This window comes from Nilaparvata lugens, chromosome X, assembly GCF_014356525.2.
Source record: "Nilaparvata lugens isolate BPH chromosome X, ASM1435652v1, whole genome shotgun sequence".
Taxonomy (NCBI): Eukaryota; Metazoa; Arthropoda; class Insecta; order Hemiptera; family Delphacidae; genus Nilaparvata; species Nilaparvata lugens.
The window spans coordinates 96,341,308-96,358,433 of NC_052518.1; the positions used below are offsets into that span (position 1 = coordinate 96,341,308).

At 34.6% G+C, this 17,126-nt stretch overlaps 1 protein-coding gene across 1 annotated transcript in view; it reads left to right on the top strand.

Annotated features, from left to right (window-relative positions):
• LOC120354700 overlaps positions 1-16,920 on the top strand; it is a 74,181-nt gene extending 57,261 nt beyond the window's left edge. The window contains exons 9-11 of the mRNA XM_039442127.1: positions 217-708; positions 11,744-11,914; positions 16,765-16,920. Of these exons, the coding sequence (XP_039298061.1) occupies positions 217-708; positions 11,744-11,914; positions 16,765-16,920 (819 nt within the window). The remainder of the gene's footprint in view (positions 1-216; positions 709-11,743; positions 11,915-16,764) is intronic.
• The last annotated feature ends 206 nt before the right edge of the window (positions 16,921-17,126 follow it).

The following is a 17,126-nucleotide window of genomic DNA, read 5'->3' on the forward strand; positions in this document are numbered from 1 at the left end:
CCTCTGTTTTTAACGTAGATTTTGCTTTTATCGTAGACTTTGATTTCTAACGAACAAGGAACTATCTCTACTCTTTTCGGATATCTAGAACTCGATTTCAACGTAAATTTGGTTAATACCTTTACTTTTTTAGGATACTCAGAACTCAGCTTTTAACGTAGACTTTGCTTTTTTGAACTCTGTTTTTAACGTAGACTTTGCTTTTTATCTTTGAAGACGATGTTTGTGGACGGAGATGACATTGAAGCTCAGTTAGGCAGTAGATATGAACCTTCTCATCCCACTCCTTCAGGATTTCCAGCAGTTACAGTTGAAGAAATTCACGAGGGTAGGAGTGTACGAAACCGGTTCTCGTCGATCAATAAGAAGAAAATGTTGGAAAATACCGAGGATTCCTCTCCAACGCCAAACAAACTGCTGTCTGGTGAGACGTATGTTTCCTCAGATGGCATCGCCAAGGATGGGATACCCGTTCACGATGATCAGACCACTTTTGATAGATCAGCAGGCTTAGATGAATACACAGAAATCCTACTGGACGCTCCAATTGGAGGAGACGATGATGACCCCAACAACGAAGGATCTCAAGGTGATAATGAACCTCTCCTTCATCAAGAATTTGTCGCCTCATCCTCAATCGTTCCTATCGATGATGACAACCGACGAATGCGCAACTTTTTCCTGGATGGAATCGCTGCAACTATCTTGGTGACTTGGGTTATATTAATTTTTTTTCTCATAGAAATTAATTCTCACTTCTTTTTGAGAAAGATGTAAGTGTGCTTTTGATCACCCAATTATTCAAAAGAAGTAGACATGTAATTCATATTCATAATTCAAGATGATGATAGGTCGAAAAATAATTGTTATTACTATAATAGAAATAATCATTTGCCAGATCACTCACACAATATATAAAATATGATTGATGAGATATTTGAAATTAAAATATGAATCATTTTAGAATCGATAATATTATTAAAAACTAGTTTTATTTAGAGACTACTGATCTATCTTCTACTAACGATGACTATAACTATAACTAGAGACTACTAACTACTACTAACACGTAAGTTACTTTTATACTACTTAAGTTTCAATAGATATAAAAATCTTTATTTGTCATCAGGGCAAAGAGATGATCACGAACATCAAAAATAAATACATAGATCACAACAATATTAAATACAGAGTAAAGGAAAAAATTGATAGTTTTATACTGAAGACGTTCTTGTCATTATTATTGATGTTTATTATTCTATAGTAGATTTCATTGGATTTAATATTATTCTTGATTAACCTGTATCTGATATTATAAAACTATAAACAATTATCGGATTTATTTTACATGATCTTACAATTGATTGAAATAAATGTTTAAAATATGATGTTTATTAATTTGGTTACATTAAAATATAATGTTTATCTTGGTTCATACAATACTTATAGACCTTTTCAGTCTTCTAAAAGTAGATTCATTATTCTTATCTCGAAGATGGATCTTCACAGGTCCACGTTATAATTGCAGTGAAGGAAGATAGGAGAACAGTGTTGCCGATTCTCTGCCTTAGCACTGCCTTCCATAGAGGACAGCTGATGCTGGTATATCTGATGTAATTTTAACTGTTTATTCTGGTTGAAATCAATTATATTTTATTCGTCAAGAAAATATATTTTTAATTGATTCAACAATGAATTTTCATAATTGAGATTAAATATTATGCTAATTAATTATATTTCTACATTGTTAAAAACGAACCGGCAACGTTGCGAAGCTAGAAAAATATAGCACTATCTGCTTTGTTGAATGATATACAAGGATAGCAACACAAATATTGCCATCTGCCATTATAACGTGGACTTTACCAAAGATCTAATAAAGATCTAATTCTAGGCTAATAGGCCTTGTTCTCTATTCAGGGAAAATCTGGATTTAAGATGGAGTGAGCTAAAATTTCCAGTGGAAGAATATAACTTGACAATAATATACTTGGATAAATAATTGAGTATATTTTGAAATTAACCAGAGACAAATAATCTAGGTATTAAACAGTATCTTTACTCCATGGATTAATGTAGATGTTAACTCGTTACTGATGTCGTTATATGAGAACATAACTCGTAACAGGAAACTTGAATTGTATTTCTACAGTCCAAAGACTTTTGATTACTCCAACAAAGTACTTAGTAACAACAAGTTCGCCTTTGAAATCACACTCCATTATTGTCGCATGTATTAGCAAAGATGATGAAGTCTCAATCACTACTTCTTACCAAAATACTGAAAAGCAGTAATTTACTAAAAATGTGAGGATAAATTTGTCTACTAACAGACTGAGATTACTCATATTTCAATCCTCCGTTCTTCCATACATTAGAAATTGATGTATGTATGTTAATTGCCTAGATGAGAACATGCACTTCTGGAACAGCATGTGTAAAACCTTCGAGAAAATTGTATAAGCTTCACAATCCATATTATAACAACCACTGATGCAAGAACAATATTAAATGCAACTGCCGTAGAATGACGTCATCGCACTGTATGTAGTCCAACTCGTTTATTAGTTCTCCTGGCATTACTTCGTTACATAACGTCATTCTAGGGCGGTGAAATTTAATGGATGTTTATGCTACACGGAAACAGTCTATAGATGCATCGGTTCAAAGTGAAAATTTAAATGAGACTTCGTCTTATTTTTTCCGATTACATCCATGTTCCCAGATACTAGAAACGTTATTGAACTCTTTACTAAGAACTGTTGGGTTGGTCAAGAATTAAGAGATCAATAAATTATCAATGATCAAGTGGCTAGAAGCTTGAGAGTAAAATAAACAGACGCGTGGATAGAAAAGTGAATGGGAATTCTTTCTTTGCTGTTTCCATTCTCCTGGAGTTCAGACTTCTCTTTCTTATCGTACTTAATTTGGAACACACTTTTTGGCAATGACCGTTAGCACTCATTAACAAACGTACAATTGTTAGAAAAGTTGTATGTATTTTACGTTCATAGAGCTCATTGACTCAAGCAATAATTTTAGTAGGGTAATGATTCATCCAATTGCCATTAAAAACTCTTAAATTTATATTACAATTAGAATAACTGTAATAATGCTATCGCTTTTCAAAAGAAATAATTGATGTGAAAAACTTCTTTCGGGAACATTCTTAAGGTGCGTACAGATTTACGCGCCGCGAACATGAGCAATTCACTTTTAATCAGCTGTTGCCAAGCTTTTTATAACTGTATCTTACCGTTTCTGTAAAAATACAGATATAGTCAGCTGATTAAAAGTGAATCGAACATGTTCGCGGTGCGTATATCTGTACGCACCTTAAAGCTTTATTTGAACTAGGTAACGTTCATTTAAACTCACCAACATATCGATATTCATGAACGATTTATAATTTGCTTGTGAAATCAGTTCAAATTACAGTTCTTTAGAATGTGTGATTGCTGACATCAATTTGCAGCAAAATACTACATCAACCGTTGTCCGGGGGATTTATTAATATAACTCAATTCAATAAAATATATCAGTAGATCAATACAAAATGGTAATAATGGATTTATCCCTAGTCTTATACTGAGGTGTTGATAGTATGATTGTAATCAAGGAGGATATAATGTTGTGTGTTACACTCATAGGACACAAACCACGAGTGTAAATGATGAATCATCTTATATTCTTCAATCATCAAGATTATTATGGATAGAAAATAAGTATACTTGTATGGGGAATGCTTGTTTCACCTTATTATTCAGATTTGAAAGCTTCCGTAAAAAACTAACACCATAAAAGCTTCCGTCAACTTTTCTATACATTTGAGGACCACATATTTGAAATCTGGAAATAAATGAACCACCCTGACATCTTGATCATAGGAAGTATTTCAAGTCGCTGAATTCGATACTGCTTTCAAAAATGTTCTATCATTACTCCCAATCAAAGGATTTGGAAGAATAATTTGAACTGTTTACTTTCCCTGGAAAAGGAACCAGATATTCAACAAGTAAATAAATTGAATGAAGTATGAGCTCATTATTGTCTATACTGAGGTCCATGTTGTAATACTAGTGGAGAAAGATGGGAGAACAATGTCGCCGATCATCTATCTTGTCAATGTCTTCTATAGACGGTAGCTGATACAGGCTTATTGATGTAATATAAACTGTTCATTCTCGTTTAAAATAACCAATTACATTTTATTAAGCAAGAAATTATATTTTTAAATTATTTCATAATAGATTTACATAATTAAGATGAAATATATTGTTAATTAATTATGAATCCTACATTGTTAAAAGACGATCTGGCAACAGAGCAAAGCGAGAAAGAGATAGCGCTATCCGCTTTGTTGAATGATAGACAAGGATAGCAATACCATTGCTAATCAAACACTGTCATTATACGTGCAACTCACTATAGTGGTGGAGGTTTAAGTTTGAAGTGAAGTTGAGAGTTTAGATGTAACGTAGCTATTGTTTATTAGTAGGACAGTGGTGCGTTAAAATGATGCAGCTAGCTAGATGGTGTTTGCTGTCCAGCGTGAATCTAATCATTTCTGTTACCGAGTGTTCACAAGGGGGGCGCGACAGTCGAGACCGACGACATTCGAGGCCTGCGATAGTAGAGGACTGTTTTCCAGCCCTCTACGGTCGTAGGCCTCGACTGTCGGGGGTGTACGAAAATCGCCTAACGTAGGCGACATTTGAGGCCTCTTTTTCAGGAGTCCTCTACCGTCGCATGTCTCAACTGTCAGGACTGTACAAAAATTAGAGACGCCTCAACTGTCGCCTAACGCAGGCGACATTTGAAGCCTCTTTTTCAGCAGTCCTCTACCGTCGCTGGCCTCGAATGTCGCAGGTCTCGACTGTCGGGCCTGTACAAAAATTAGAGAGTCACTTGCAGCAGATGACAGTTAAGGACACATCCTACTGCGATACCAGACTGTACATGTACCAATGAGTCAATAGTGCATCATTGTCTTATAGATAGATAGAAGATAGATAAATATTTATATTTGTCAATGAAGGAGGCATAAGGAAGTAGTAATGGATTCCCATTACTTAAAAATAACTTTAGGGACCATCATCCAAGTACTGGAATGTATATCATATCAAACATACTACCGGGTGAACTGAATGCTCTTTTCAATTTTGAAAGACTTGACCACCTTTGTTGACATAACTTAATATTGGAGGGTGGAAAGATGCGGGTCTCTTTATTTTACATGCTGAACTTAATAGAAATAAAAGTTAATTTATTGACATAAAACATTTTCCAATGCATAGTCAACGTCAAAACAATTTAAAAGTTACAAAATTAATAAGCTCCAGAGATTAGAAAAAGTTTACATAGTACGATGATTAGAGTAATAACCTTCTTATATTATAATCTAGGAAGTTGATTTGAAAAATCGGTAACTTTATATAAACATTCTTCCTTAAAAATATGTTTTTGAAAACTATACACGAAAGATCTCTAACAATTACTATAAATAGTGTCACATATTGCTCCGTGGAGGGGCATGAATGTGCACTAAAAGAATAAAAGTAACTGGAGTAATTGAATTAAAAAACTAAATAAACAGTTGGAAAACCTGAGGTTATTAATCTGTACTTCGTAGTTATAGGTTAGGTTGACTTTCATTCGTTTTGTTGAAGCATGGATGTCACTGAGTTCAGAGGATCCAGGCAGAGTGAACAGTATATAGATAAGATTGATTTGAAAAAGTAATTTGCTAAATTGATAGGTTGGCAGTCTACAAAGGAAGCCGAAGTAGGGGCTGTAAATTTCCAAATTAACGCTGTAGGTGGGAATATAGTGGATTAAAATTGAATCGAATTCAGTAATAAAACGCAGTTCAGTTTGAACCTGCCTATTATGATCAATGCTGTTGCTAGGATCAGACAGAGATTTAAATTTCTGAGTGAGTTCACTCTCCAAATAATAACCAATATACTTGGGTTCTAATACCTGTGTTACAGTTGGAAGAGATATTAGACCACACAAGACAACAGACAAAATTGCAAATCCATGCGAACCGGGTCTCTGATAAATACTATAGGTTATAAGATTGCAAAATGCCAAACAAAAATAGTAAATACTTCGAGTACCGAGTTTAATTTTGATGTTGTCTATGCGACCTTTTACCTCTCCTTGTGGCATTAACTGGTTGTTAATGCTGGATCCAATACACCTCGATGCGGTAGGTCGATGGCAGTCGATTTTATTTGATTTGGAGTATCTCCAAAAAATGTTTTATTATTTGATATGAATGTTGACTACCATCTACCACCAGAAGAAATGATTTTCTAATAATAAGTATGATACTCGATAATATCTGACTACTACAAAACAGGTCGTGTCCTGCACAATCGATATGTGTCAGTAGAGAAAGAAAGAATTTGGAGGTGTAATGAAATAAATTCAGAGCGATGAAAAGATAATATAAATTAATATAGTATGGAAAAGATTCTCAGATAGCAAAAGATTGAATAGACAGATGAACAGATTTTACAAAATATAGTTTCCAACTTATAAGGAGTGAATATTAAATGATAGCAAATTTGAATCTTCAAACGATAGATACTGTATGAAAATTAAATAATTTCTAATTGATTAAAATGACATGGGTGATAGCCCTTGGAAAGGGTCATAGAACATACAAAATTAAATAGGCCAAGTAGGCTAATACAGAATTATAATTCAAAAATAGAATAAATGAATAGATAAAAATATTTTCAGGTTAGGGTTTTGCCTAAGGAAATAGACCTTTTGGCTAAGCACAGCGTGAATATTAAAATTTACTTATTGAAATAAAAATCAATTATGATAACTTTATACCCTTAAATCTATAGTCATGACTTTTCCCAAATTGACGAATTTATACGCTGTATAATTTTCGTAGATTAGCGGGGATCCCCTTTTATATGTTCGAATAACTTATGTAGACTTTTGTTTCCATTTTTGTATTCAAAGTACATTCGGCCATAGAATATATCGTTCCGGCTGTATCCTTCACGCGTGGCAAAAGCGTCGAAAAGACCTCACTATTATAATTTTAGGGTTTATTTAAATGAAATCGCAAAACTTAATATCACAGATTACTATAGGAACTTTAGATCAACTTTTAAAACAGAAAAGACAAAGACTGAATTACATTTAAACAGGAATTAAAGCTTTTAAACAATTAAGTATGTGGACCAGGTCGGTATCCCACTGGTGATTTTCGAAAAATGGCCACGAGTCCTCTTCTTCTAATTTCCACCTGAGTTTCTTCTTAGAAATTAATCTCGCCAAATTTACATACTAATTCGGGATTGGTCAGATTCTGTGACGTAACCAATACGCCAAATGGGTAGTGGAAATGTATCCAACTTTAAAGCTTTTAAATGAGTAAAATTCCTTATTGTAAGTTGTTTTAAATTATTATTAGATTCCATAAAAATAAATAATATAAATTCATCTATTACGATATACATTTGTTAAATAACTTCAAGAGTAGCCAATGATTTGTAGAACATAGACGTAATTTTATAGCATAAAGTAGAAGTAGAAAAACATATAACAATACACATGCATGTAATAATAATAATCATAATAATAAATAAATGTTGAGTTGTAGCAGTGGTAGCGGACGGTTGTGTTTTGGAGCAGCTCAGATAAGATAACCTGTTTCCATTCATTTCTTGCTTTTCAGAAATTAACGTAGATTTTCGTTTCATAACTATTACAGTAACATAATATCTTAATTTTTGCACGCCATTACATTTAAAAAATAACTTTAATAACATCATTCAGTAAGTAACCTCTTTAATAATATTATCATTAATTAATAATTTTTTTTATACTAATACCTCAACCTCTCACTGCATCAAATACTGAATCAGTAGTTCAAATTAAAGGTAATTTAAAGGTAACTTCAGTAGTTTCTTACTAATAGTATTTTTCATTCTCTGTTTTATCAATAGATATAGTAATAATAATAAGAATATAGTATAAAATAAATTAATTCCATATTTAATCAAGAATTGATCAACCATTTCCTTTTCATTCACGACAGAAGTTGGCAAAGTACATTTATTCATTGTAAATCCACGTTTATTATATCAATCTAAATTTACTCAGTGAAGTTCAAATATCTATTGAAACTTCTATTTTTATCAAATAACTAGTACAATTAATAAATAGAATTACTTTATTTCAACAATAAATTTGAATAATCTAAACCTTTTTAAACGTTCTCAACAATTTGAACGTGTCAGACCATTGTGATAGATTCAGATCACTCCTTTCCAGAACCAAATTCCGTTTCAACCATTTTCTGTAATAAACTTCGTAATTATTTGTCTTCTCATCGCTATTTTTCACGTTAAACAGATATTGTACAGGCCGAAATGGATGTTGAATTGGCGAGCTGCTTTGTGGAATATCTGTAAACATCGCATCTTGCGGCAGTTGCTCGTGGCCTGGGCCATGACAGGGCACGACCAACATTAATCCATTTCGCATTATTTTTTGCCTGATTGTTATAATTGAAATAATTATTTTTTCCGGTTATTGGTGGAGCGGAGTTGGGGACGGGGAGAGTCTGAAAGCCGTTGTCAGGGTTTGATGCGCAAGTGAAATTATCGTGAAGATAAGACTGGTTTTTGTTCGAGTCAGATAACCGCTATCTCCTTTTCATTCAACAGCAATAACTTTGAATTTTTCTGCTTTCCAATCTACAGGATACAGTACCTATTTTAATTATTATCAGCCAGTACAGAATTTTCTCAGCCGGTAATAAAAAAAAAAATAAATAAAAAATAAACAGTATCATAATATATTAGTATCATAATAATTAACATCTAAATCTCCTCTTTCAGTTAAAACCTACTTAAAAAAATAATAATAAAATAAAACAAAAATTATCAATCGGATGTAATAATCAAAATGAAATAGATAATTTAAAAACTATTGATACCTGGGACATTGATTTTTCTTTCAATACTAACTTCTATATTTAGAGTAGTTCCATCACATTCAATATTTTAGCAAATAAATTGGTGTTGATGTATCTGTCTAGTCGTATTGTTTCTTACTGGTATTGAGTTGCATTTGAATATTGTTGCTGTAAGAATTGTGTTTATGAGTCGCAATATTCTCTCTGTTCAAGTGTAATAGTCTTAGCATACGGTACGATAATAATGGCACTTGAACTTATAAAGACTGCTAAAGGGCACCTCATTTGTAGCTCCTGGAGCTCCTATTGAAAAAATATGTCAATCTATATTAAACGATTCTCAGATAAAAACTAGTCCTAATAGGGAAAATGAATGGACGATTATAATAGGAGGTACAAATAGTGTCACTGATGATTTTTCTGAGAATCATATTAAGGTGTATCTGAGGTGGCTGGTCAGGGTTATGGAGGAACATGCTAATAGAAATTTAATTATTACTACTATTCCTTACAGGTACGACTTATTTGCTAACTGACACATAAATTTGATGATTACTAAACTGAATAGAGCCATCCGAAAAATTCAGTATGTGAGTAACGTTAAAATTGTCGATCTCTGGATGTTTGAACCGACTAAGCATACACGGCATGGCCTTCATATGAACAGGTTGGGAAAGAAAACAGTATGCAAATTGATAGCGGGTATCATAACAGGAAAAAGAGAGCAGATAGAACAGACACATGAAAACGGCAGCCTTTACAAGCAGAAAAAGAATAATATAATTGCATTTAAAGACACCATACAACCTTCACACAATATTCAATCTGTTGAGACATGCGACCTGATTGATTTAAACTGATTAGTCATGACAACTATGATAAAAATTATTTTTTATCAAGGCAAATAAATGACATGAATAAGATAATGTTCAGAAGAGGAATATAGACAACACTTCTACAAAAGAGGTGAATTTTATGACAGAGGTAAATAATTGTGTAGATTTAACAGAGCAAGAGTCCTTAATAGATGAAAGTAATGGGTCAAGGGTGGAACAAGGTGAGATTATGGATCTGAATGGACTCGACAGGTCATATGTTATGTGTTTGAATATCCAGGGGTTTGCAGGGAAAATTGATGAAATAGAGGCTACCTTTGAAACATATAAGCTTAGACCATTGGCAATCTGTTTGAGTGAGCATTGGCTGGGGGCGGCAAATTCAGGTATCCTAAACTCTCTCACTGGCTATTCCTTGAGGTCTCTTTTTTGTAGGAAAAATAAGGCTAGAGGAGGAGTTGCAGTTCTACTCAGAGATGAAATTTCTTATCAAGTGAGAGATGATATTGGCGGTTTGTCAGTGGAGTGTTTGCTTGAGATTTCGGCAGTGGAGTTGAGGGATGATTGTTTCCAAAAAGGAAGGGGCACTGTTATCGTTTCAATCTATAGGCCACCCAATGCTTCATTCAAGGAATTTTTATTTAGTCTTGAATTGCTTTTTAAAAGATTACGTCTTGAGTCAATAAAGAAAAGTATATTTGTTTGTGGCGACTTTAATATTAATATATTGGATCAAAAGTCTAATAATAGCAAAAAGTTCCTGAATCTATGTTCTTCTTATCATTTAGGACCTATGAATAATTCCCCTACAAGAGTTCAATTTCAATGCAATCACACATCTATATCTTGCATAGATATTATTTTGACAAACTTAGAAATAAGTAATTTGAACTGTACTACTCTGGATATTGGGCTGTCAGACCATCATGCATTGTTCTTTCAGGTTTCTGAAGCTGCTTTGAAAATTAAAGGATCCTATGTAAGTAAAAGATATTTTCCAGAACCTGCTATTAAAAATTTTACCTCACGGTTGGAAAGGGAGACTTGGGAGAGTTGTTTGAGAGCCACTTCCTGTTTGGAGGGTTTTGGCAGGTTTTTTCATAGTTATAGACAATGTTTCTTGGAGTCTTTTCCATTGAAAACACTCAAGGTGAACACTGGTGACAGAGCTTGTAGGGGATGGCTGACTAAAGGTATTAAGGTATCATGTAAACGCAAAAGGGAAATTCTTGAGATGTTGCATTGCAATCCTAACCCTACCACTATGGAATATTTCAAGAAATATAAACTAATTCTGAGAAATGTTATAAGATTGGCAAAAAGGAAATTCCTATCTCACTGCATTACTTCTTCCAGCAATGTAACAAAGACAACTTGGAGGGTTATCAAAAATACACTTGGTATTAATAAAACTGCAGGTCCTTGTCCGGTACTCAGGATGGGCTCCAGCTTGATCTCTGATCCACAACAGGTGGCCAATTCCTTCAATAAGTATTTTAATACAGTTGCTGAAGGATATATAAACTTATCTTCAAGGAATTCGGCTGGTGGAAGGAGATATGAGAGGACCTTTGATGCTCCCCATAATAAGCCTAAATCAGCTTTCCATTTCAAAGAAATAACATGTGATGAGGTACTCAATATTATCAATGGTTTAAAAAATAGCAGATCATCAGGGTGGGATGAAATTCCAACATTTATTTTGAAACGAACTGCTCAGCTTATTTCAAAACCTCTCTCACATGTTATCAATTTGTCGTTTGGAAGGGGGGAATTCCCAGATTTACTAAAATTCTCATCCATAAAGCCACTGTATAAGAAGGGTGATTCACAGGAAATGTCAAACTTCAGGCCAATTTCTCTGGGAACGGTATTTTCAAAAATATTTGAGAGAGCAGTTCATATTCAGTTGAATTCCTATTTTGAGAGAAATAATCTTTTCTGTGATTCCCAGTTTGGATTCAGGAGGGGTAGAGGTATTGACAATGCTGTTTTTGGACTGAATAAGGAGGCTCTTAGTGCTTTGGATGGATCGCAGAAGGTACTAGGTATCTTTTGCGATCTGTCCAAGGCCTATGATTGCGTGGATCATGACCTGCTTTTGTCCAAGTTGTGGCACTATGGTGTGAGGGGAGTTGAATTTTTGTGGCTGCAATCATTCTTGCGGGGTAGATACCATAGGGTTTCAGTTGTTGCTGATGGAATGGTTTTCAACTCTACTTGGTTGGCAATGAATCGGGGTATTCCACAGGGATCTATTTTGGGACCATTGCTCTATCTGGTATATGTAAATGATATCTCAAAGTTTGTTAATTATGATCTAACTCTATTTGCTGATGATACAACAGCTCTCATTAAGGGTGGAAATGTTGATTCTTTGATTGAGGGAGCAAAAACTTGTTTGAATGAGCTTAATGAGTGGTTCAACTATAATGGTTTGTCATTGAACCCTAGTAAAACCAAATTGGTACCTTTTCATGCTCGAAATGCCCAGGGAACGTTTCATGTTAAACTAGACTCAGATACCACCTTGAAGCCCTCTGATGGAACCACTTTTCTGGGATTGTTCTTGGATAGTGATATGAAGTGGAAGTCTCACTCTTCTGAACTGTTGAGGAAGCTGAGTAGAGCAACATTTGCGGTGGGTGTGATCTCCAGGGTTGCAGGTACAAGTACAGCGTTAATTGTGTATCATGCGTATTTTGCATCCCATCTACGCTTTGGTATCATTTTTTGGGGCAGAACAACAGAATTTGAATCTATTTTCAGGACTCAAAAAAAAGCTTTGAGGCGAATATTCGGCCTGACAGACAGGTGTTCTTGCAGACCCATATTTAGAGAACACTCCCTCCTTACAGCCCCGGCAGTTTATGTCTTAGAGTTAGCTCTATTTGTTTTTAGAAATAAGGACCGTTTCCAGGAGAGACAAGTGGCGCATTTATATAACACGCGATTCAGGGGACTCAGGTATCCAGAGCACAGGCTGACTCTCTTGAAGAAGGGCCCTTATTACATGGGCATCAAGGTTTACAATGTCCTACCACAAATAGTCAAGGAAAGTGCTACTCCTGGTTTATTTAAGAAAAAATTAAAAACCATTCTCATAGGTATGTGTCCCTACAAAGTTGAGGAATTTTTTGAGAAGATAGCCTCTACATGATTTGCCAATATAGTATGGTCACTGCTAGTGTTCTATTTATGTAATAGTTGGTTTGCCTTGGGTTGGGGTATGACAGTGGGTTTATAAGTGATCCACATTCAGGGTTTTTTTTTCTCTTTCTTTTTCCCATTTTGAATAATTAAATGACATTTCACACATCACTAGAGCCTAGCTCTGCTTTTGTGATTTTTACGTGAAGAATTGAATAAAATATAAATAAAATAAAATAAATAAATATATCTCTTTTGTTTACATAGTTTTTTATGTGTTAGAATGTCGATCCTCAATCATCACATATAAGCTAATTCGTATTTCGTCTCCATAATAAATATAGCTTCATGACAGCTCATAAATAAATATTTAGGCCCATTTGGCATAGAAATATTATAGCATGAAAAGTGAAAAAATTAATATTATATAGTTTTGCGAGCAATTATTAATCAAACTGCCTTCTCAATTGGCTAGTTGTTGACAAGTTAGCTTTGGTCTGTTTAGGTTTATGTATTGATTCAATTCTAACCTTCAAATATTGAATTACTGATCAAAACAATAAACATCACAAATACATATATTTGTTTTTAATAATTAAAAAGTTTCTGGAAGATTTATAATTACTGATTTACTAGTTTCAGCCTTTATAGGTCAGATAACTGTCGTTTATCTGCCTTAGATAAGATTATGGTTCTTTCTCAGTGGTGGAATTTATTTTGCTTGTATAACGGTCTATAAATAATCTAATTTATAATTCAGGGGCTGTACAATCTTTGGGTACATCACAATAATCAGATATATGATTTTGTACCTTTGTAAAGCCACCTTTTTTGAGATCTTGCAATTTGAAGAAATTCAGTTCTAAAGGTGCGTACAGATATACGCGCCACGAACATGAGCAATTCACTTTTAATCAGCTGACTATATCTGTATTTTTACAGAAACGGTATAAGATATAGATATAAAAAGCTTGGCATCAGCTGATTAAAAGTGAATTGCTCATGTTCGCGGCGCGAACCTTAAGATAATTCCTGTGCCTAGTTTTTATAACTTGCACTTTGAACTCGGCAGGGGGCTTCGCCCGCGGCACCCCTGAAAATGTTTTCCTGGTTTATAATTTATTTTTCTTTGAATTTTTTTTTGAAATTTGGGAGTGTAGACTCTTTTCCTTGTGAGAGGCTACTTCTCTTTTCTTCATCACTAAAAAGCAGTGCTCAATGACTCAGACTCACAACCTGCTATCTCTAGAAAATATTATTGGTGCAGCTTCTTACTTGGGTTGACATTACTCTTCCAATAATTGTTTGTAGACAGATACACTTTGAGAGTAAACGTACTCGTATGTTTGTTCTACCTGTAAACTTGAAATTTCATTTTTAAACTATGACAACTTTATTGTACTATAAATTAAAAATCTATGGTGACCTTACCGTACAAGAAGGTAAGTAATAAATATAACAAGCAGGTAAAGTTATAAAGTCTCCTTCCCAAATTGTCAGCCCCATCACCATTTATCACTATTATTTTTTTGAAAAATCTTAATTTTCAGTAGAAAATCAAAGATTGATGGGATGAAGCACTGTCGCTATTCACTACATCTGTATCAACAATAAAAATGAACTGTATACTGCACTCCGAGACGAGACGATCTACAATGTAAACATACATGCGCATGTGAGAGTCGGATTCTCGGAAGGCTTAATGCTGACAAGTTCTAGCTAAAATCTCTTTGTTCTCATTCACCACTTTATACTTGAGAAAGTGAAATTTGAAAGAATTTCATATCGTTAAACTTTTAAAATTCTTATTATTTTTCTCGCTCACCTGAGTGAATGAAATACGTATATTGGTAGATGTAGAATGAATATTGAAGAGAACGTTTTGATGATGAAGCAATTCTTTGAATACAATTATTATTCATGATGTCTTTAGAACGTGATCTAATTTGTTCTTCTTCATGTTTATTATGGTTTACGTTTAGAAAATGGAAAAGAATGGAACATATTCATGGAGAAGGAGAAAGGAATCAGACGAAAAGGGATTGGGACAAATAGTAAATAAATACATTGAAAAAGTGAATTGAATGGGGGATAGAAACATTGATAAAAGGTAGTGAAACATATTAAGCATGGTATACAAAAAGAGGTAATGTAACAAAGCATGAAAATAATACAGGAGAATACAAAGCTAGCTTGTACGGTAGGAGAAAAAAAGGTGGAAGAGGAGAGCAAGAGTGAAAAGAGGGAGGAAGAGGGTGATGATGCAATAGTGGAGAGGGAAATGGAACTGAATCAAGTTATAAAATTAATGAAAAACTTGGAGAACGGAATGAGAATGTACAAAAAATGAGGAGAGATGAGAAAGATGTGGAAATGGAAGAAAGTCAAGGTTTGAATTTAGAAAGAAATGAAAAAGAAAATTGGCTAGTATTGGAAAAAGAGAAATTGATAAGAATAATTATAGAATGAAGAATATGTATGAGTTGATGCATACTCAACAAAGAGAAGTAAATTAATGAGAAAGCAATTCATAGTACCCCAACAGTCAAAGAAAGTCAGTCATATCAAGCAGTGTTGCATGTAATGCAGTGTTATGTTTTGTTCACGTTCGTTTCATCTTTTGTGTTTTGTTCTTGTTTGTTTTATTTTCCATGTTTTGTTTATGTTTGTAATCCTTTTCATATTAATTTATTTAATGGCTTGAGGGCAAGTCAATTTGTCAGAATGGCCGAGTGTAGGATATGAGATTGTAGCGATGGTAATTCTATTTTGACGTATCATCATGTGATTAATTCCATAAGTAACATCGTTAATGAAATAAATAAACAATTCAGTTTTTACGAGAAAAGCTTAATGTATAGATCAAGAAAATGTAAAATGTGAATGTGTGAAATTAATAAAAGTTATTGATTTGTAACAGGATATTGATTTGTAGAATAATATCCTACATCTATAATGTACTGAGAATTTGACATCCAAGAATCAAAAAGGTATTTACGAGTTTGAAAATTTAGTTTTTTATGAAGAAACTATTTACAGTTGTGAAGTTGCAATACTTATTCATAATATGGAAGGAATAATGGGATATAATATATTATTCAATTGCTGGTAAATCCATACTAATTAAATGATAATTCTTTTGGTGCTGTCTATCATTCTGGAGAGCCTAGCGCAGGCGACAGTTGAGGCCTCTTTTTCAGGAGTCCTCTACGGTCGCAGGTCTCGACTGTCGGGGCTGTACGAGAATTAGAGAGGCCTCAACTGTCGCCTAACGCAGGCGACATTTGAGGCCTCTTTTTCAGGAATCCTCTACCGTCGCTGGCCTTGAATGTCGCAGGTCTCTTTCGTCGCTGGTCTCGACTGTCGCAGGACTCTTATGTCGTTTGCCTCGTTTGACATCGACCCGTTCACAAGTAGTGTGTTAGTTTTGTGTCTTTTGCAGTCAGCATCACTCCCTTCAGTGAACGGTTTTTGAGAGTAGGAGTGAGATAGCGCTATACTGAAAGGATGTGTGAGTGAGATGGGCTGAGATCGGTGAGCGAAAACACTGCAATAAATTAACAGAGTGGCTGACAACGAAGGGCCCCCCTTTGGAAGTGTTTTGAAGAAAACAGTATCTTTCTTCTCGGCTTTCCTTATTCATATTCAACTATACTTACTAGAAACACGGAGAAACATACAGAATTGCCGAACTAGTATAGCTTTCAGCTACGATTTGTTCCACAGATTCTACCAAGGATTATAACGTTCCTAATTCTACCTAAGGTTATATCGTTCGGCTGTACGGCTGTAGACAAAGATGATTTTGCACACTATTAAGCACAGAGCACACTGGAGACACGCCGCGCCGCGCCGCGCAGCCGTGGACGCCGTGGAATTATTCCGCTGCCGGAACTTTTGGGAGAATACGGAGCGGAATTTATCCTCTGTGGCTGCGCGGCGCGGCGAGGCGAGGTGCGGCGCGCCTCCAGTGTGCGATAGGAGAAGAATTTTTCCTCTGAGCGCCGCCACCTTTCGGGTGGGTGAACACTTTTTCACAAGGAGGAGAGCAGAGTTTCGACGTCATGGATACTTATATCGATATCCAAGTTGCTTAGAAACGATAGTTTATTGATTTGACAACGGGTCGATGTCAAACGAGGCAAACGACAGAAGAGTCCTGCGACAGTCGAGACCAGCGACGGTAG